This window comes from Oryzias latipes, chromosome 5, assembly GCF_053564925.1.
Source record: "Oryzias latipes strain Hd-rR chromosome 5, Olatipes_Hd-rR_3.1".
Lineage (NCBI taxonomy): Eukaryota > Metazoa > Chordata > Actinopteri > Beloniformes > Adrianichthyidae > Oryzias > Oryzias latipes.
Genome location: NC_136241.1, coordinates 4,565,066 through 4,587,810, shown reverse-complemented (window position 1 = coordinate 4,587,810; position 22,745 = coordinate 4,565,066). Strand labels below are relative to the sequence as shown.

The 22,745-nt window shown below is 39.2% G+C and overlaps 1 protein-coding gene across 3 annotated transcripts in view; it reads right to left on the bottom strand.

The window, feature by feature from the left end:
* gnai2 (guanine nucleotide-binding protein G(i) subunit alpha 2) overlaps positions 1 to 22,745 on the bottom strand; it is a 46,820-nt gene that overhangs the window by 4,660 nt on the left and 19,415 nt on the right. For all 3 annotated transcript variants that reach the window (XM_011474613.4, NM_001105092.1, XM_020702947.3), the window contains 3 exon segments: positions 5,452 to 5,494; positions 4,614 to 4,755; positions 3,256 to 3,416 (listed from right to left, as the gene is read on the bottom strand). In XM_011474613.4, coding sequence (XP_011472915.1) covers positions 3,256 to 3,416; positions 4,614 to 4,755; positions 5,452 to 5,494 — 346 coding nt within the window.

The following is a 22,745-nucleotide window of genomic DNA, read 5'->3' as shown; positions in this document are numbered from 1 at the left end:
GATCTGAGAACTCAATGTCCAATCCCTGCAACCAGCAAGGCCCAAGTTCTACTCTTCCTGCTTTTTTGTGAAGCTGCACCACCGTTTTCACCTTCAACATTACATTTTGAAGGCTCGGAACCACAAGGTCAGACCCGGTCAATTGAACATTCATCTCCGCTGCATATAGTCACTGTGTAACTCCATAAAAAGGTGACAGTAACTCCTTATATGGACAGCATTCAGTTAGAAGACATTCACCAGGAGCTGCTCATTGCAGATGCCTTTTCAGTTCTAACGGTACAATAAGCAGCAGAACTTAAATCAACCTCAAAGGTCCAGTTTCTCTAACGAACAGAGATCTGGAACCTTCACACACACGCATCTCATTAAAACCACATTAGCTTCGTTATAGTTGGTCGGGTCCAAATTCCTTCACTACTTAATGCACTTTCTAGGCCAATCGCCATTTCAAAAGTGTCCAAAATTCAGTGACTAGACATTTTCCACAAGTGTCTGCAAAAGACAAGTAGCAAAAATGGACCACCATGCATAAAGCTGGATCCATTTTTCATTTGAAAAAAATCTAGATCCATTTATTTTCAAAGTAGAATGAGCTGCATTTCCAGAAGAAAATTCAGGGTTGAATGTGGTAATGCTGAAAGAAAATGAACCTTAAAGGGTAATAATTGGCACAAAAAAAAAACAAATAAAGAAATGATCAAAGTTGAACATTATAAAGTGAAAACAGCACAATAACAAGAAAAATATATATGTGAAAAATGCCAGAGCCGGGTATTGAACCAGCGAGCCTCTGCACCAAGGATCCTCCATGGATTTCAATGGAGGCAAAAGTCCTGGAAATTCTGGAATATCTTGAAAAGTTCAAGGATTTGAAGGAGCAAAAGTCAAAGCTGGAAAAAGCTGAAAGAGCTGAACTTTTTAATAGTTGAATGGTTAAAATAACTGAAAAATTGAAGGAGTTAAGGGCTAAAAAATGGCAGAAGATACTTTAACCCTTGTGCTATCTTTCTTGTACCCTTTCTTTGACGTGTTCTCCCTACCATGACAAAGGTGGATAAAGATGGAAAGATTTCATGTAATCCATGGACACCAGTGAAGATCACAAATCATTGAAGAAAAAAGGTTCAGAGCACTGTCTAGTGGGTCTAGATGACCCCACTCCCAACGTTAAAGTGCCTAGGATAGCACAAGGGATACATAAAGAAATAAAGAGAAACAGGAAAATTGTTGAATGCTTTGCAGCATTCAACCAAATAAATCCTCCTAATTTTCTTACTTCGGCAAATGGCTGAAGTCATGTTAGCAGCTTAACAAACAGCAAATTAGTGAGCATGTGTCTGAACTTTGCTAAAATCCAGGACACTAGATAGTCTGCACTACGTGGTCTTAAGGCTAAGGGGGTAGTGAGGGAATTTGGACAAAGAATGAGTGGAAGAGACTTCTGTAGTCCACGGCGACTGATCTGAAAGACCCCATGATGTTCATCACACATGAAGACGGGCACGTATCTGTCATGTAAACTACCTTTACAGTCCTTTTTCATACACCCATGTATGTGTAAGGAAAAAGGTCAAGAGTGATCCTGAAATCCTTCACTCTGGGTCTATAATTTTCAGTCTCCAGCATAAGCAACCTCTCACTTTTTAACGAGTGAGGAGAAGTCTCTGCTAATGCGATGTTTGCCACTTCATTACTTTCACGTTTTATCTTTTCCTTCCTTTCTCTGGTTTCCATCAGGCGCTGGGAAAGGAAATAAAGCCGTTGTCCAGACTCATCAAGTCCTCCCTTATATCAACCCAGAGGGTTATAAAGTCGTGACAGAACATCGTCTGCTCCCCCCTCTGCTTAGTGTAAAGCTGATGTTCACGGAGCGTTTCCAGAGCCGCCTCAGCAGCAGAAGTTATGATCCTGCCAGACGACGCAAACGCAGTCCCTCGCCGTGAGATTAAGATCCTGCCTTTACCGAGAGACTCTCTATTAACACCTCATAACACACCTTTAAGGTGTCTTAGAGGATTTCTGTCCGTCTTTTACACAAATCAAAAAGACAGATTAGGCTTCACTTATGAACGAAAACTGTAGACACTTTTCATTCACAAGTGAAGCCTAAAGGCTTCACTTGTGAATGAAAAGTGTCTACAGTTTTCCCCTCATCGCCGTCCACCTTTCACTGTCTTTAAGTTTCACAGATGTTTGTCTGAGCCATTTTCTTTTTTTAAACAGTGTTCTGCATCCCGATTGGCTGTAGACCTTGTCGATCATTCTCCTCCATGCCGTGTCTCCTGTACAGAATGCATTGAGTTTGCCACGTTTACATAAACCTTTGATTGCGATCAGGTCTTTGTTTTCTATGAAGGTTTGAACCCTGAGAGTTTAAACAAGAGAAAAACCAGAAAATGCTCGTGTCTGTCTGAGAGAAGTAGTTTGACAGCCTTAAAACATCTAAAATAGTTGCATAAACTAAAGCTCTACTTTGCAGACTATGTCCATCACGTGTTATTTTTAGAACCAAACTCCTGCTAAAATTGTGAAAAACCTTAAGATGGACATGCAAGACACCAGACATTGCAAAGAATGGGTAGTTTGTGCAGTCAGCTGCTAAATATGTGGTAGAGCTCGGTATCACCAGTAATTTCTAGAATTAACCGGAGCCTGGATCGATTCGATCCACGATCCAATGCGATTTTGAATTTACACGGTTTACACATTTAGATGTATTTGTATAGGAATACTTGAACAATCTTTATATGTTTTGAAGATATTCATATAAATGTGATACAGTTCACATACTGTAAAATTGTAAAAAGTAGAAGCTCCAGCAAAAATCTGCAGATCATTATGTTCTGCCTCTCCTGGAGGGCGTTTTCGCTGGCGCTTTAGCGCGACACTTTATTCTAGTAGATTGAGCAAAAACACGATGATTTAGAACACAAATGGTTCATTTAAAAAATGTTTCCCTAAAAGAGTTTGGAAAATTCATGCCTGTGAGCATAAAGCTGTATCTTTAGTCACCAACGTATGTTTAGGTCAAACGAGCGTTAGCATTAGCCGTCCTATGGGTATACGTTAGCAGACTTTAGCTTTACTGCTGTCGTGCGTTAAATCACTGGAAAAGGAAAGGCATAAAAGACAGATCTCCACTTTTATGGATCAATCAGCGATTTATTAAGCTTGGATTGATTCAGATCGATGAATCGATCTAATCAACCCAACCCTACTATTACGTAGAAACATCATCTTTGCAGTACTCACTAGGCGGCAGAGTCGTTGAGTTGATACTCCCGAGCTCGTGTGAGGCAATGCTGGATGCCAGAATCGGCCCACAGGTCCTTGATAATGTTAGCCAACTCTTCAGGGAGGTCGCCCCGCTCCTCTGCTTCTGCAGCCATCTTAAAGAGCCGTTTGGCATCTTCCTATTGAGAGGAAGTTCACAGATGACATTCAATTGAAAACTCTTCATTCAAACCACATTATTAAAAGAAATGTAAATTCTTCAAAAACTGGTGAATCACTTTTTGACACTAAGTTTAGCCTTTATGTGATAATTGAGAGACAGAAAAAGGTGGATTTTGCTTTGAAAGAACTCAAGTTTTCCTTCCTGCACGTTCTCCTCATGCATGTGTGAGTTTTCCCCAAAAACATGCTTCACAGGTTCATTAATGGTTCTGAATTGTCCCGAGGCATAAATGAGTGTGTCCCCATAACAGACGGTGACCCATTCAGGGTGTGCCCTGCCTTCACCCAACAGTGGTCAGGATGGGCTACAGCAACCGCATGGCAACAGAAGGGATTCAGCCGCTTTATAAGATGGAAGTTTAAAACTGAAAACTTGTCCTGTCCAACAGCTGAGCAAACAGATAAGAGCTGAAGGCCTCTTGTGTTGGACAGATTTTGCTGTTACAACAGGGGGTTATGAAACTTCTGACACACAGGGGGTATATTTATATAAACCCCTTTAGTATTTTGGGCTAAACCTTATATGCATTATGTTTGTATACATTTCTTGTTGGACCGGACAAAGTCTTTTTGTTTTTACGGGTAGCTTCAAGGTTGGTTCCTCCACTCTATAAACTTGCCAAGATGTTGCTTACTTGATGCAGGTAAAACACAGAGAGACCATTTACTTGAGGGGAAAAATTAACTGAGTTTGTTTATTAAGTGTTTGGCCAAGACGGCAGCAAAACAAGAGCAACGACAACATCACCTTCATTACGTCACTCTGACCCTTTCTGTTTGACAATGAAGGCAGACAATGACCTACATAAACTTGGGATGTTTGGCTATAGAGGCCAGACTTCCATGTATTGGTTAACCATTACATGAGCCTGGAGTCCATCCTAGATGGAGGTCAAAGTAGGTGCATTCTGCTAGAAGACCAACATGCTGCCTCTACTCTGCACAGTATGGCAGTTATTAAATCCTGGGAAAATACAAAACTAAATCAAATCCCTTAGAGTTTATATACTCTCTTCATTCATCTTAAAATAAGATCCAAAAAAAGAAAAACACGCCAGTCTCTCAACAATATTCAAGTTCTTGTCCCTCTTCAAATTAGTCATTTGTATCCCAATTGCATCTTCATTTGGAAAAGACTTCCCAGAGAAGCTCACCTCTCTCTCAGGGCGTTCATAGTCGAGATGCAGGATGGTCATGGCTTTGATGATAGCCATGATGGACTGGACGGTGTTGCTGTAAACAACTGCTCTGTATTGCTTACACTCATCTTCTGAATAACCATCTTCATGAATAATCCTGAAAAATGAAAAGCATATGGTGAGAAAACAGGACTATGACCGTTTCAAAAAACACTGAACTGTTATTTAGAATTACCCAAAAAACATGAGGCGTATCCGTCTAATTAGAATTGGTGCATGTTTACAGTGTTTGCATTCTTCATTTTAAACGTAACCTTTCAAATGAACCTGTTTGAGGGAATGGAACAGAAAAAGCTGCAGGGCTGGACCACCAAACAGAACCATCTCCATTGATGTGTGGCAGTGGTTCTGGGTTGAATGGAACCTCATTTAAATTCAAGTGAGCTCCACGTGAGGCACGGGGGGAGGCAGCCAGATAACGGAAAGCCTGTGCTGTTTTCAGCCGCGTGCAAACAACTCACATCAGCTCTTCTGCTACTTGAAAGGACTGCATTACCAAGAGATCGTGATCAGTCACTTATGCACAACTTTACATTGGCATGAACTTGTTCTTGACTTGTATAATTACACATGGTAGGTTTATACCATTACTGTAACCTTATGGTTAGAGAAATCAGTTAAAATAAACATTTGAAGTAAAGCACAGTCTACTAATGTCTTTCAAATTATACCAATGAAATACACAGGTGATTGTAGGACGAATATCCCCAAATATTCCTTACAATATGCAGTTTTTAAGGCCGTTGGCAATCATTTCATTAGAGGAAAAGCATAACAAAGAGCAGCCACTTACTTCATCTGCTTCACAATGGTGCTCTTCCCCGACTCCCCGGCACCTGCAGACAGAACAAAAACAGGCAAAGGTTAAAAATACGCTCCCGTTAGCTGAGAAATGTAAACAGGCATCCAGCTAAGCTGTCTCACATCTGGACTCTGGTCTCACTCCCTTCTCTCTCCCAAACAGCTTTGGTTTGAAGCTGTAGGGAAGTCAGCTAAGTAGTTGTCCAGTTCAGAGGCAAATGATTGCCGTTTCACAGCAGAAACACCGGAATGAACACAAACCACCTGGCACTCCATTCACTTCCACATGGTTAACATTTTAATGGAAATGTCTTGGACAGACAGGATGTAGGCTTTTCTTATCCTCTATGATGTTTATTTTAGCAGGCCAAGGCAACCAGAGAGACCTCATCTGCAATGATGCACGCACACACACATGCATAAACACACACACAGAGCTAGCTGCCTGCGAGTGCACTCTCCATTAGTACTCGCCTGGGGAAAGGTCTTTACGGGGTGACCCTCAAAATGTTTAACTATGCAACACGCATGCCATATACACATGCATGATGCACGCACATCTGTGTGTGTACATGTGTGTACATGCTCACACAAGCTTCAGAGCAAAATTGGACCAAAACAGGGTTCAGCAGCTCCTGTTGTGTGGAACTGAAGTACAGGCTGACTCAATGACATAAACTGTTTATTCTCTAATTAATACAAGAATCTATTTAAATTTTGGTATTAGTTGTATGAAAATGGTAAAATTATTTCCTCTGACAAAAAATTCTTTTTTAGTTGATCCATCCCATGGTATAAACCCGTGACTGGAGTTGCTGGAGCCTATCCCAGGCTTTTTGGACTGTGGGAGGAAACCGAAGTGCCCGGAGCAAAGCCACACGAGCACGAGGAGAACATGCAAGCTCCACACGGATAGAACCCAGCCGGGAGTTGAACCAGAGTCTTTTCACTGTGAGGTGAGAGTGCTAACCACTACACCACTATGCAGCCTCAGTATTTCAATCTTTGAAAAATCTTACACTAAATGGAAGATGTCGTAAATTTGCTACAAGACAAAAAACAAAAAATTGTTTAAAACAGTATGTCAATGTTCTTTAAAGAATGTTGTACACCCCATGGCGTTTGGGTTGCTTTCAGTGATTTGCACAGGTGGTTTGGAAGAGCGTTTTTACGCCAGTCCTTCCTGACACAACCAGAAGATGATAAATGATTTAAACATCTTCTCCATTCTATACATAATGGCTGAGAAAGCATTTATATTTATTCAGAAAGTACAATGTTGATTTATCCAATGAAAAAGTTGATTTTGTTTTTAAGGAAGCTTTCTTATATTTTCCAGACCAAAGAACGTTTTTGCTTTAATTCTGAATGCAGGGCTTCAGTGTTCCTCTTTGTTCAGTTTAAATCACTGGCTATGAGAAAACAGTTTTCCATGAACATAATTTTTAGGAAATCAGATGAATCGATAATTTATCTTAATGTAACGACTCGTTTGTGAATCCCAACTGGCTCCGTTCTGTGTTTTTGTAAGTAGATGCTACAGAATAAACAGCTTTTCTTAAGATTTGCACAAAGATCCAACAGAGTTGAAAGAGAATTTTCCACATCCAAAAAATAAAAAATAAAAGTTCCGTCCACACCTCCAGCTCAGAGCTGAATTAATTTGACACCTTTGAACAGTTTATTACAAGATAACTTAAAAAGAATAAAAGGAGTCTGCAAAAACTCTTATCTTCATGCAGTGCCAGTGCATCTTACAACACCAGCGTCATCAAAGTTAAATGCAAATGCATAGAGAACCGCCTCCCAATGGCTTTGAGGCTTTTACTATGTGCAGGAATAAATGTGCATGTGTTTGGATAAAGTGCAACCTGTCCTGCTGGGACTGGGAGCACGACACAACGGCCGCAGTGTGAGAAGCTGCAAGAGAACACAGGCCATGCTGTTGATGTTTGGGCACAGGCCATTGCAATCAGCACCACTACACACAGTTTATCCACCGCGTAGTCTGCTTTAAGGAGGCACGACAACAGCCAATGCAAGCCCCAAACCACGTCCTTACGCAGGCTAACAGAGGGATTTTAAAAACAATTATGCGTGGAATTTAATGTATTTGTTTGTAATATAAGTGAAATAAGCTTATTATTGTCATTTTGATGTCCTGTTTTTAGACAGATCACTCCAGTGTTTCCAAAGTATTTTACAGTTTATCTTTTTAAATATTGGTTCTACTGAAATTTAACATGTTTTTAATCCTATTTACCGCAATCTATACTACTAAATAATAAAATGATAAAGTGGAAGACAACAAATAAAAAGTTGTGCTGTCAGTCCATTTAAACCCTGAATGTACATCAAACGCTAAGCTAGAGACTAAAACAGACAAAACCGGATTTAAAATTACCAAAAAAAAGATTTAGATGAACTTCAACGACTGGTCACTTAGCAAGTGAGTTTATAGACTCACCTGCAAACATCAGAAAAGAAAAAAATCTTTATTGTCACTGGGAATCACATACAAGAAACCAAAATGCAGTTAAAACTACTCATTTTAAAAATATGTCGACATTTTGAACTGGAGTTTTAGGGGTGTAATAATTAATCGACATAATCAATGAATCCATTTTATATTTCTACGTTCCCACCAGAACGTGGTTTGTTCCACTGGATACAAAGCACAACAATCTGCACAGGTCAAGTTCCAAAGAAAACACTTACATACGTTTGCCTGGAGTTATGCAAATATGCGTGATACATATAAAGGTCCAGTGTGCTTCAACTGTGACTTCAACTTACAACAACTTAGAAATAAACATTTTGTTGATAATAATAATATTAAAAACATTTATCCAACAGTTGATTTTTGTTATTTGGCAGCTTTAATTCTGCAGGAGCTTTTGACGAAAGGCCAAAAGAGCGATTCCTAAAGTGTATCATTGTTGCTTTGTAATAGCGCAGAGTCACTGCGTACACTTTTCGTGCTAGACATTCAATGATGTCATGCTGGAACTTTGAGTATGCAAACAATGTATTTTGGAGTGTGTTTGTATGCATGAAAACAGGGTCCAATGATTTAAGCAAACAGCTCAACAACATCACCAATACTGTTACATTGGATTTATATCAAAATGTAATAATCCAACACTACAGATGACTATTACTCACAACATTTTTTCTAATAGTTACTGTTAATTCTTTTTATTTTATTATGACAGACATTCACTTTAACATTTTATTTCCACAGCAAAATAAGATATCTTAGATTAAGTGAATTAAATAAGCAGAGAAGTAAACAAAGGAACAACAACAGAAAGGGAACCATTAAAAAAGACTAAAAAGCAGAAAGGAGGCATTTAAAGTCTTGTTCAAGCTAAAAAGTCCCCACATCTTTATAGCATTAACGTTTTGGAACAATTCTAATATCTTACACAACAAAAAACTATTGTGTTGTTCTCTTTTGGCTCATCAGCAATGTCTCACTAAACTATGAAACTGTTCAGCCAACTGCCCCCTGATCAACGGGGAGTGGCTCAATGCAGCTCGCCTCCTTCAGCTGGATGTTGAGAAATTTGCCACTTCTGACTCACGACCAGAGGCTCTCTCTGAGAGGCACATGTGGCACTTCCTCTTCTCAGAAAAGAGGGAAACTGAAGCAGCTTGCATGAACACATGTATGCCGGAGAATGCAAAAATACTCTCCCTCACACACATGCGCGGGATATTTGTCTGACTGGGAGCCAGGGACAGAGTCGGCCTCCATCAACAGATGGCTACAACGCTTCAGGCAAAGAGTAAATCTGGACAGCCTGGTGACAACTGCTGCCAAAGCAGAGGGACGAGAGGATGAGGAGACCAACTCCACTTGAACTGTTAACACAGAATGAAGATAAAGTAAGGAGGAAGTGTAAATTATATGGGTCACAAACAAACACAAAATGTGACCATTTTCTGTCTTTTTGTGACGTCTTTTTTGCCTTTTACCTACAAAGTCAGGAAAAAACCTCAAGTCCTTCCAGTTTGCCTTTTGCCAGTTCAGACGGTAAGCTATTATTTCTCTCTACGTTACAAGAAGTCAAAAGTTCCTTTCAAATTTTTGATGATCCTGCACTGATTGAATCTGCTTTCACATCCCTTCGTACGCATAATATCCACATCAATACACCAATCACAACTAATGAAGCAATCACACATATTTAGCATTATGGTTGACCATCTTTTACTCATCACAGCTGATTCTACACATGCAAGGAGAGCTCCTACTCTCTGAGGCAAAAACAAAAAAAAATAAAACATATGATGGCTCACTGTATGAAAACTATCAGATTAAGCTATATTCTATAAACTATGAGGATGGCGTGTCATGTATAGACGTAGAAGTCGTGGTCATAACAGCTTTAGATTATAGAACTGGTTCAGTTTGATGCATTTAGTTCCATCTAGCAACGTGCATGTAGATTCTTTCCACCTCAGTAGAATGGGATGTCAATGTGTGCAAAAATGAAAATCAATATGAAAAAGGGAAAGAGACTTCAGGTCACAGCCTTCCACTGGCTCTCTCCCCACCATGCAATCCTGCAGATGATGCCTTACATTTGGGTTGAGATTTATTGTAGAGTCAAGTCAAGAAGACAGACTACCTACTGCTACATGCTCAAAGATATTTTTAGCCTTTGTGTAACCCCCAGTCCCCACATCAATCTTTACTATGAACAGCACCTCCCTTAAAGGTGGCTGCTTTCTTTGCACTGAGCAAGACAATCCACTCTGGAGAGGGATACAAACTGCAGGAGAAATTATTTTACATAAGGAAATCTATGATTACATAAGCTAAAGCTTTTGCTTTGCGATGTTTAAATAGAAACTGTATGTTATAGACTTGAGTTTTTAATAATAAAATCAATAAAGTTCGATTACCTTTTTGTGTCAGACTTGAGCACTGATGAAACCGACAAACACAAACAGGACCTTAAGTCTGACGAAACACTGGTGTTCAGGTCCACTGAAAACGGAACCATGACAGGATGCATAGGATTTATGTATATATAAATGTATCATGGACATGCATTTTACCCTTTAACACCACAGATGTTGCCAGCAACACCTAAAGAACACAGTTTTGAATCATCGATATGCAACATCTGTAATTGATTGTTCTTCATTTATGTTGCTCGCCACGAAATCCTTTAAATTGAAAATGTTAACATTTTCAGGAGAACTGCTGAATATGGTATAAAAATAGTCAAATATCCCTGACGACAAAAACAAATCTAAAAGTATTGTATCTGATCAAACTCAAAAGGGTACAGTCTGTTTATTGGCTGTGTAGAGTTTAACCCTCCACATGTAAGTACCAACTCTTGCAGTTCCTCTCATGATCAGCTGGTTTTAGGGTGTGGAAAATCCCATCGACTGCTATTTTAAAAAGTCCAACTTTAAATCAATTATAACATGAGCACACCTTGAGGGCCGGATTCTACTTCAAAGCGATCGGTCATCGCACCAGTCGCATCCACAATCGCGGGTCTACTTCATACCAATGTTTGGATTTCCTTCTGACTGTCCATGAGAGCTGCGATGGACTTCTGAGCAGCGTTTATACTTTTCAAACAACGCGATTGTCTTTAACGTTTATTTATAACATGAACGACATCCTGCTTATTCACGTTGTATGCAGCAGAGGGTGGATTGTTTGTGCGCTAAGCAGAAGCGGGGAATACAGAGGCAGAAAAAAAGAGACGAATTGCATTATCTAGTCTAGTGCAAAATATGAGAGATCTATACAAGATCTAAGATCTTTCCAGTCTTGCTTTATTTTTTATCTTGTCCACTCTCACTGCGTCTGTGTGTTAAGTTAGATATTTCTTTTAACTTCTAATAAACTGTACAATTGTTTTGATTGGCAGGTGAATAGACCAATGGGAACTTTACTTTGATCCACAAAATAGTGCTATTTGTAGATATCAAGTTTGTTGGAGTTAAGTTCAGCATCACCAGATCAGGCTTTATTTTCAACCTTTTTATGAGGGATGCCTGCATTTATACAGAACCACTTTGCTCCCAAAACATTCCAACGTAAAGTAATATTACAGTGACACTCATGTTTGTCCAAACTAAGAAAAATTGGTCACATGTCTGTGGGAATTACTTTGATCCCCAAGTAGTTTAAGAGGCAGATTTAAACAGAATGTGACACTATAACGTTGCAGTAATAAATTAAGAGGCTACAGGTACACGAGCTAAAACCTCACAAGTAAGAATATGGAACTGGAAAGAAAGCAGTTTAATACAAACAGGATAGAAACTCAGTTTTTTAATGAATTGCTTGGAGTGAAGGTGCACTGTGTAGGAGTCCTGTGCTCAAGGGTATCTACCATCATGGCCAACTGAAAAATATATCCTTGATGTATTATACATGGATCCATTACCAGTCTCTCTTCTGCATTATTTTTTTTTGCAGACACACACGTTCTTATTCTCCTGGACTCTCAAAAAAACAGGAGAGTAAAAGTTCAATAAATTATAGATGTGTGTACCAAATGAGAAATGTGCTGTGGAAGGAGCACAGGAAAACATTTAGAAAAAGGTCTGTGATTTTCTAATTAACCACATTCAACAGTAAAATCTCAGCTACAGTATTAGTAAGATTAAATCAAAACTGCAATTTGTGTTGTGTCAAGACTTTATGGTGTATTCAGACTGGACACATTTGGTCCGCTTAAAGGGGACTAGAGTTAATTTTCCCAGAAAATCTGGATCACATTTTCAGTCTGAATATATTCAAACGGACTCTGGTCTGGGACCAGGAACCGCTCTTGGAGCCATCTTTTGAGGTAGTCTTGATTTGTTTACAATCGGACTGAGCTTCGGACTTGAGATTCCTCAGTCTGAAAACAATCCGTCCTTGGATCGAAACAACTGGACCAAAACGGCCACCGTAGTCGGTGGTCACGTGCTGTAAACACAGTAGGAATGTAGCAACAGATGAGCCGCGGACTCTTATCAAAGGGGAAAAATGGTCCAACTCCTTACTTGTTAGAATGTTTATCTTAACAACACTGAAAGCGCTTTTTACATGTTTATCTGTGTCACGCGGAACGGGCCCAGCGCTGCTGTGACGTCATCCTATAAGCCACCTTGAAGTTCCTAAACAGAATTCTCTTAAGACAATGACATAACACCACAACGATGAGACACAGCAACTCACTGAAATGTGATGAATGCAGGCTTATTCAAACAACTTTGAACGTGCCACACATTGCTTCTCACCGTTTTCCCGACAATCTGTCATAAACACTTCAGTGTTCCTTCATGTCTTTTTGTCAATAACCACGCTGTAGCATAGCTCAGCCAAACCGAAGCAGGAGTGAAAAGTGTTGTACCTGACGTTGACACAGGAATTGCTCAGCAAAGTATAAAGTCTGAATCAGTGAACTACCGACAAGGACGGCAAAGTGCAGGAGCCTCATAATTCCTGACCAACGAGTGAAGATTTTTAGTCATGTGATTTTGTTTGCCTCCTGGACGCCTCCCTGGAGCCTCTGGGTGGGTGGGTGGGTGGATGGATGGATGGATGGATGGATTTTGTTTACAATCTTTGGTTTGAGTCAGGAAAGGTCACTTGAAAGCAGTCAGTCCAAACGCAAGGTTCAGGACTCAGTCTGGGACTCGGTCCAGACCAGTTTCCCCAGTCTAAACACACCCTAAAAAACAGATTCCTGATTCACAATGACAGACACTTTTTAACCAAAATCATGCAAAACATTGCAATTAAAAATGTATTTGGTGATTGAAAAAAGATTTTTATTCTATACAATACTATGGGTCGATACGTTGAACAATGAAACTATAAAACATAAATTAAAGATAAGAAAAAAACTGGAATCAGCTACAATTGATATTAAAACAGAGAACAGAGTAACTTGAAAAATGATGAAGGTTCAGGAAACACAAATACTGAATGAACAGTCTAGGATGTGTTAATAAAAAACTGCAGTAAATGCTAGACAAACACAAAACATAAAACAATTTAATGGTATTATTATTATTTTCACATCTATGTATGAAGACAGCAATTTATAAAGTCACCAGACCCCAGTCTGAGTGAGAATAATTATTCAAAACTGAAAGGCCATCCATCAAAGAGCAGCCAAGGCTGCTGTGACGCCTGATCCTCTGCTCTGGCCTTGAAGCCCGCGACATGAAAGGCCCAGCCGGAGCAGAGAACCTGACACAGCCAGAGTAAATATCATCACTCAGCATTTCATCTCATTTTAAATTAAGTTCTATAACTTTTATCCAAGTCCTTTATTAGGTTCAACTGTAAAGCCCTTCCAACACCCCCCCCCCCCACACACACACACACACACACACACACACCAAGTAAAATACACATTAGTAGAAACATAATACATCTCATTCAGAGCATCAACAGAAAAGTTCAAGGCCTAGCTAAGGGATTAAATGGCATTTCTTAATCATTAACAGAAAAGCTTTTGTCCCAGAAAACTGTCTCTTTTAGTAAGCACAGTACAGACACAAAAGATGACCATTACTACTAAGCAGACATCAGCTTAAAGTCCACTTGTCAATCATGACACTGTAAAGATGTCACTGCTCAATAACCATTGACATCAACAAGCTTATTTTTATTATGTTGCATGTGCAGACATTAACAAAATCCATGCTCTTCATCAAGCCAATCTCATCTACCCACCTAAAGCAGGCTGAAGACTCCTGCAGGTTGAGAAGCTTTCTCTATTCTATCATTGCAATGGCAGTTATATATGTACCATACACACAACCATTGATACACTTAATCTCAATGTAAGATAAACATTGTAAACAAATGAACAAAAACCTAAAACAATTCCAATTCAGAAGTACCAGATGTAGCCGTTATTGATAACAATTGTCCTTTTTATGCGTTTGTGTATGCAGGTGTGTTATGCAGTACTGCAATGTTAATAACCTGACCGTTTGCTTTTCTTCTATTAATTAGACTTCTTGAAATACCTTTGTATTCATTTAAGACTTGACCTCCAACCAAATGACTTCAGTACAGACCATTCTAGAGAAAAAAAACTATAAATGAAAAACTAATGGAGTAAGAAATCTACAAAAGATAGAAAATATTAAGAGGCTGCAATTAAGCAAATAAAGAAAGGAGAAATGGACAGGAGGTTAATTCTTTGTGTTATTATGGCAACATCAACTCACAAAAAACAAACAGGAAATGGCAACAGGTAGCGGGGATTTCTTGACATTTTCTGCAGAGCATGCAGGCAGTGACATGCACTCCAACACCTTTCCTATCAGTCCTTGAAAAGACAGCTCAAGCTGACTTCACACATCTCTCCTCATGGATATAATCATAGAACCAAAGAGGTTTCATAGCTAAACAAAACCTACAATGTTCTACAGAAGGGAAACTTTTGATGACCCCTGTAACCTTGAATACGGAGGAGGACATTTACAGCTGCCAGTTTTTCCAAACAATTCCTGGGCCATAAACTTCCTCCAACACTGACCCTGCAGCAGAGCACTGAACACAGACAAACACCAGGAACTCCACCAGGTGAGGGTCCAGAAGAGCATTCAGGTGTTGCATGCCTTTGTTTAAAACAAAAACAAACAAACAAACAAACAAAGTCATTGTCTACAGAGAGCAGGGGCAAATCCATCTGACACCATGACAGTCAGAGAACCTTACAACAGCCAGGAGCAGCTCCTACAGCCTTTAGGTCAGAGCTGCCTCTTGTTCTTATGTCAAATATGGCATAATAAAGCTGTAAAGGTTTATCTTGGTTAAATGATATTAAGGTTGAGCAAAACAATCATAAAAACATAAATAATGTGTAGAAAATTCACTGTCTAGCTCTTGAAGATGTTCATGCATCTTTTAGCATCATTAAACCATTCAATCCCCGAGAGACTTAAGACATTAATGTAAATTCTTTATTTAAAAAAAGCACTTCATCAGAAAAGCAGTTTAGTCCTCCATCTGTGGAGCTCTGCAGATTTCCTATTCTGCATTTTTCTTTTCTTTCTCTCTTATGGAACGCCTCAGACGTGACCTCATCTATCCTAAACACAAACAGGGTCTTGTAAAGCAAAAAACAACAACATTTTTTACGACATTTTAACTATTAAGAAGAGTGGTTAAACCCTTCACTTTACCTTTTTTTTTTACATAAAAGTATCACTTAACCCTTGGGAGTTGCCGGATGCTCCAGAGTCTCCAAATCACATTAACCAATTTTAAAGGTCATTTCTGGCCATTGACAGATGGTCTGGCTGCTGCCTGGTTTCACCTTTTTATATTTTGGTTTTACAACAAAGACTTATAATAAATCATTCATGCTTTTTTTCTTCTACGCCTTTATTTTTCCAGGAAGTATCAGAATGCAGAAAGAGCGTGGAATCCTCTTTTTTCCCATACAGCAAAAAAAGTCATTAAATCAACCCATCAATACATTTGATATCGCAGGAACAGTAGAATAAAAACGCCTGGGACATCTGCTGCATTTTAAAAGGTTAGGGATGCCACAATTCCCGGTCTACACCAAACCATTTGTTACACCATGTAACCAAATCATGGGGGAAACATTGTATCCCTACTGCTTATGTGTGCAAATGTTTATGTTGAGTGTCAACATTGTTTTATTACAAAACACCAGCCTTAGTTGTTCGCCACCTAAAAGGCTCAATGGAGGTTTGAACCGAATCGTGGGGAAAGTGAATCGTTTTTCTGTTCACTTAAAGCTGCTGCCCACACGTTTTTGTCATGTGAGCTACTTTTGTGACAGCAATGTCTTAAAGACCGACATACCTACCTACCTACCCACCCACCCACCCAGCTACCTACCTACCTCTATATATATCAATATAGAGGTAGGTATTTACTTTAAAACGGTCATTTTTGTAAGAAAATGTGTTTTACAAAAAGGCGAAACATTAAAAAGCGATAATTAGTTTCAAATAAATGGGCTCTAAACATTGACTATAACTGGACTGAGTAGCCCCACCCCCTAGCGTTCCAAACAGGAAGTACCTGCTGTCTCCAAGAAGCCAAAATCCCATCGACTTCTATAGAGAAATAAACAGCTGTTACTCAGTCAATCTATTGGTCAGAAGATCCATTCTTGCTCTGATCCCCTTTTTTTTTACATCTTGATCATCCTAATGTTTTTCATGAAGTTTCTTTTGTAGTGCAAGCAAATCAAGTTGTAAACTGACCAATCACATGCTTTAGTAAAAGTAGGTGGTCTCATGCTGAGCGTTTGAGCCTGAGCGCGCTCTCTAGTGGTAGGGGTGTGGACTTCCAAGAAGCTCCTTCCTGACTGGAGAGAGTGGCAGACTCTTACTGCCTACTGACGATTTCTGGTCCCAGCGCGGCGATGGCGATGTCCATATTACAACAAAAAAAAGACAACTGCGTTGGAGCCGGAACGCACGCCATTTCCATGGGTGACATCATACTCGCTCAGTCCAGTTCTCAAACAGTCAATGGCTTTACACCACAGAACAGAAGATTTTTTAATGACTTGCTGGGGTTCAGTCTACTTTTGCAATACTGCTGCACCACAACACCAAGGGTTCCTGACACTCTTTAATGTTGACACATTAGCAGCAGACCAGAAAATCTATTTGTGACAAAAATAAAACCTTGATGACAAAGAGTCAGTTCATCTTTCCTCATCCCCACATTGTCTATCAACCAGCAGAGGTACAGTCTAACAACAATGTAGCAACATGCTGCAAATGGTTGCAAAACTAAAGGTTTTCCAATTAAGGTTTATTGATAAAGGTTATCAACTCGCTGTTTAAAAGCTGACGGGGAAAAACAAAACCACAGACTTCTCCAGATGATATGCTTAATGAACCAAAGTTAGCAAAAGCTTTACTAAATAAAGAACAGAACATCCACCTATAACGCCTAACCACAAATTAGGTATGTTTGCTTATTTTATATTTATTAATATTAAAAAACACTGAACTGGATAAACGGTCTGTTTAGTGACAAAAAAAAACTTTTTTCAGTAAAAGAGTCATCAGGGCTCTCCATGATTATCGCTCACATCCTTGCAGCTTGTCATTGTGTCAAAACAGACCTGTTTGCTTTCAAAACACACCACACCACACCACAGATAATTGCTATAGAAACCAGAGCGCTAAAACCCTGACCTATCTGGATCTTTCCATACTTCTACAATTACCATTCACTGAACTGGACATCCATGACAAATGCTGAGTAAAAGAAATAATTGAAGAACATTTCACTTTTATACACAAAAAGGCATTTTTATATCTAATTCTGATTCTGTATTTTCATTTCCAGGTAAAACAAATTTCAGTTAGTTTTTCTGTAATTAATCAAATTTCTATCTTTGTTCTGGTTACAGCCCTGTTTGGTTTTACTTTACGACTATGTGGCACGCTAAAACAAATCCGACAAGCTAAAAGTTACGTTCATAGCTCTGAAAAAACAAAATGCTTTAAATGCTGAATTTCACAGAATTCTGCCGGCTGCCGACTAAAATTTAGGACCTGAAAGACTCACAGCAAGTCTTGTACTTTGCACACAATGACTGCAGACCAAACACATCCAGAAAGTTGTGTAACACATGAATCCTTTAATGTAAAAATAAAATAAAAAACTTAAAGAAAATCATGTATGAAAGGATCCTGACATTTTTTTTGTGTCCACCAACACCCAATAAAAAAAAAAAAAACAACAATTCTGACATGAAAAAATTATTAGATTTTACAAAAACTTAATGACAATTTAAAGAGGAACAATCTGTACTAAATTGCAATTTAATTTAAGCATCAAAACAAGCATTTTCAATAAACTTTTTTGTCCCTAAATTTCGAATCCACACAAATCCTTGTAGCACATTTCTCTTTTATCTGATGCTAAATTAGAAGACAGAGCATGGCTTTAAGGGAACTAACAAACAAATCCAACACAATGCAGAGACAATGATGCTTTGGCTTTAAACGTGGGTTTCTTTTGTTAAACCTCTGAAGAATCTATTTTAAAAAGCAGCGAGAATAATTTAGACACATATGAGTTGTGTTGGAAGAAAACAGGAAGCTTTAAAAAAAAAAACCTGATTATGAAATGACGGACTTCCGTCATGTGAAGCTGCACACGCTAAAGCACATTCATGAGGAGGATTTAGCAGTGTTGGACATACGGACATGAGGGTAGAATAGACTTACGACAACCACTAATCCACGTCTGTTGGTAAACTAGGGGTATTATAAATATTTTACAAGCATTACACTTCAGAAATATAAGCTTTATTTGACCAGAAGTGCTTATGATTCTTAAAAAGAGAAACGAAACCGTTTCATTTAAAGGAACGTCCTTAATTTCTGTTTCTGGTTTGGTTTGAAAAGTGCCAACTTCTTTTGTTTTCATTTCAGTTTAAATACATATTGAAATATTAAATGTTGACTGTAGCTGTGTTGCATCAAAAAAAATGCACATTTTAAAACTTGATCTTGACAGAAAAAAAAAAATACCTTGAATAACAAATATTAGATCCGTCTCCCAACAGCAAGATGACTTCTACACACGTGACCAAAACAGACGTCAGTGTTCATGCAGAATCAACTGCTAAATGTTTCTTTAATGAAAAAGGTCACAGCTTGCTCTTCACATGAATGTTCCAGTCAGATACTTTTCCTAACTCAGAGCTCCCAAAGCCATGAAGGGACCATAGACTCATGCAGGGCTGCACGATATGAGCAAAACTCGCGATACTGGTGATCAATATTGTGATAATGATATAATTTGGGGTATACAAACAAAGAACAAAACCAAAAACATCATTCCTATTTTATTTCTACACTTTAAAAATTATACTCCAAATGACCCTCGTCGACATAGGAGGCAAACATCTAACATAATAAGGCTCCATCCCATTGGTCAAATGCATAAAGGGATTTACTTAATTTGTTAAATACTTCAAGCTGCCATTAGATTGTTTTAGCTCATTTAAGGTAACCATTTATTGTAATTATCGCTGTCTTTTGCTATATGCGTATTGCACAGCTTGATATTGCAATAACGATCCATTTGCGGTATATTGTGCAGGCTAGACTCACGTTGACTTTTAAATGTACGTTTTTAGAGTCTGAAAAAAACAGCCGGACAAACAATACCAGTCTTCATGTGGTTGGCAGGCTGCAGGAAGATAATGAAGTACAGTTGCATTGCGTGTGAACAGCACAATGTCTTTTTGGCTAGAAACTACTGTTCCAAAGCTGGATGCACCAACGAGGATGAAGCAACGGCTAATGGAAAAAGTGAGGTGCAAGTGAAGCATTGGTTTTGAACTTGGGCAGAAGCAGTAGCTCAGAACAATAGCTCACAGTGCTTCTGCAGTTTGACCTTGCTCACTTCCTGCTTCACAGGAAACGCAATGCACAGCTCCCCCCCACCTTTCCTGTTCCCCCGGCCTGCAGTTGCACACGCATACCAGCTCGGACCACTTCTTGTTCTCTTGAAGAGCGGCAACAGTTTCATTCATGAAGTGAGGGCCGCACCGCACTGGATCTTTACGTCACCGATGAGTTTGAAATCATCTGAGCAAGAACAAAACAAACGAAAGGCCCTCTCATCTGCCTCCTCCTTCCCATAACATGCATTCAAATTCCACTTATGTTTACCACAATATCTAAACCCTTGTCTTCCGATCTAAATTTGATCCAAACCAGGAAGTACCAAATGGTTCACCACTTGAGGCAGGTAGCAGAAAAGAGCAATCCTCCATTGACTCCCATGTTAGAATGTCCATTTCCATCAACAATATAGATATATAATCTGGTTTGGAGGAGCTTTTCAATGTACTTTAGTTATGGCAACATGAGATTTGCAGAGCAGAATCCTATGAGTCACAGCCATCAACTTCTATATAACTAAACCAGGGAAAATGACAAAACACACAACTTAGAAACTCCAAGTTTGTACTCTGTGACTGAGACGTTTTAGTGTTAAGCAAACAGCTTTCTTACGTAAACCAGAAAGCTTTATTTAGAGTAGCAAAAAGTACAAAAGTCCCTCCCCTTAAGAAAGCATTTGCTCACAACTTATCCCACCAAAAAATACGGTTTAGAATTTTTGATATTAAAGCACAACCTACCATAAAAGTGGTTTAAAAATTCTGAATCTGCCGATGTTTATAATCAATATTTGAACATTAAAAGAAAGCCAAACACAGCCCAAAATCATTATATCTAAACTCTTTCCAAAAAGTTTAATTTGATATTTCTCTTACGTCAAATCAAAGATGACTTAGAATTGCAGGTTTTATTTGTACCAAGCTTTTTTTTTCTAAATGCAGAAAAACAGGAAATCAAAGAGTGGCAACTGGCACACATTGCGGGTAAGTCTGAGTCCGTGCGTCAGATCCTGCTTTCAGCTCAGTCGGCTTTTGAAATGCAGAGCGAGCAAAGAGCATGCTCACGGAGTAGCTTGAAATCACTACTTGGAACACAGAAAAACAGAGCCAGTGCTTTTAGGAAGAATTTCAATTGACCTCATTCTCACACATTATAAACAATAAAGTCTGTTACAAATGTTCAAACGAAACAAAAAAAAAATGGCTCCACAGGCACCACGGATAAGTTGATATCCGAGAACAACAATAGTGGAAAGCTTGTGTATGCCCCCCCCCACCTGGCTCTGGGTTTCATTTGGTTAAAGTTGAGTCCACATGCAGGCGGCGCTGTAGACTATTCCAACTGTAACTGCAGTAAAAAGTGTGCAGATCGGCCTCCAACTCAAACCTGTGGCTCCAGATACAAGACCTCTGTATTGGTGGCTGCAGATTTCCATGTAATGATTTTTCTAACTAAACATTCAAATTATTACACAATGTGTCAACTACTCTCTACCAGTGTTAACACAGAATAAACGTTAATTGTTACTATCAAGGCAAACTTTAACCACTAAAATAAATCAATAAAAATAAGAACGTTCTCATTTAATATGTATCAAATATTCTAAGTACCAAATATTCTCTATGATAAAAGCCATCAGTATTTATTTAAAAGGTTGAAAACTTTGTCTGCCTGGTCCTGGTTAGACAGTGGGCTGGGTCCCACCCCGGCTCGGTTCTCTGACTCAGTATTCCTGGGCTAAAAAGGAGCCCGAGTGCAGGAGGAGCCCACCAAACCAGGGCCCCACAGAAAACCACATAATTACAAATCCCAAAGCTTTCAGGACTGTGATCCTGCTAGCAGCTCAGCTGCAGCCTCCTTTACTCCAATACAAGGTTAACCTTCGCCCAAACCTCCCCATCCTTTTACTGCACTCTAATTCTGCTACCCCGTCACCCCTCCCAACTCCATCTCCCTCTTCTACACCCATTGAAAATGTAAACTATTTTAAGACTATGGTTTAGATGCCAAACTGTATGAAGGATTTCTTCTTTAAATTATGCCCCCCCCCCCAAACATCTGTGATTAGTAACCATGCCAACGGGAATGCTATTTAGGTCTAAATGGAGCAGCAGCTGCCAATGCCCAAGTGGTGCTCAGAATAAGAGTATTACAGGCAAAATGAGGAGACATGGAAGTTCAGGGGCAGAAGCAAATGAAAGTCAGTGCTGGCGTTTTAATGTGTTATGCAGGAAATGCACTAGAACTGTAAAGTGAATATGTTATGGTAAATATCTATTTAGCATTTTTGTACAATGATTAAGGCTCAAAGTGATTAACAGTCATAAGAAGTAGGTTTTAAACTGAGATGATAACTGATATCAGAGGCCGAATACAATGCTACAGAGGGAAATGGACTAAGATTTGCAGGGTTTGGTTTGGAGTGACTCATTCTCAGGTGGGATTTTTAAACAATAAATAGCAACAACAGCTAGAGTGCATTGTATGTGTGTGCATCAGTATTTGCTACTGACAGCAGCGAAGAAGAAGAAGCAGCGCTCAGTCTGACGCCGGGCTTAACGGGATTGTTCCAAAGCAACACGGAGGCTGAAGAATTCAATGGATTTAGTGATTTAAGTGATATAAAGAGCTTAGTTGACTTGGTTATCTGAATAATTGTTCATATGTTATTCTAAAAGGCTGCACGTTGGCACAGTGGTTAGCGCTCTTGCCTCACAGCCACAAGGCCCCCAGTTCAAGTCCGGGCTGGGGGACCTGAACCACAACAGCAATGGGGGACCTTTCTGTGTGGAGTTTGCATGTTCTACACGTGCATAAGTGGGTTCTCTCCGGGGTCTTCCTTCCACCCTCCAAAAACATGCTCCAAAGGTCAAT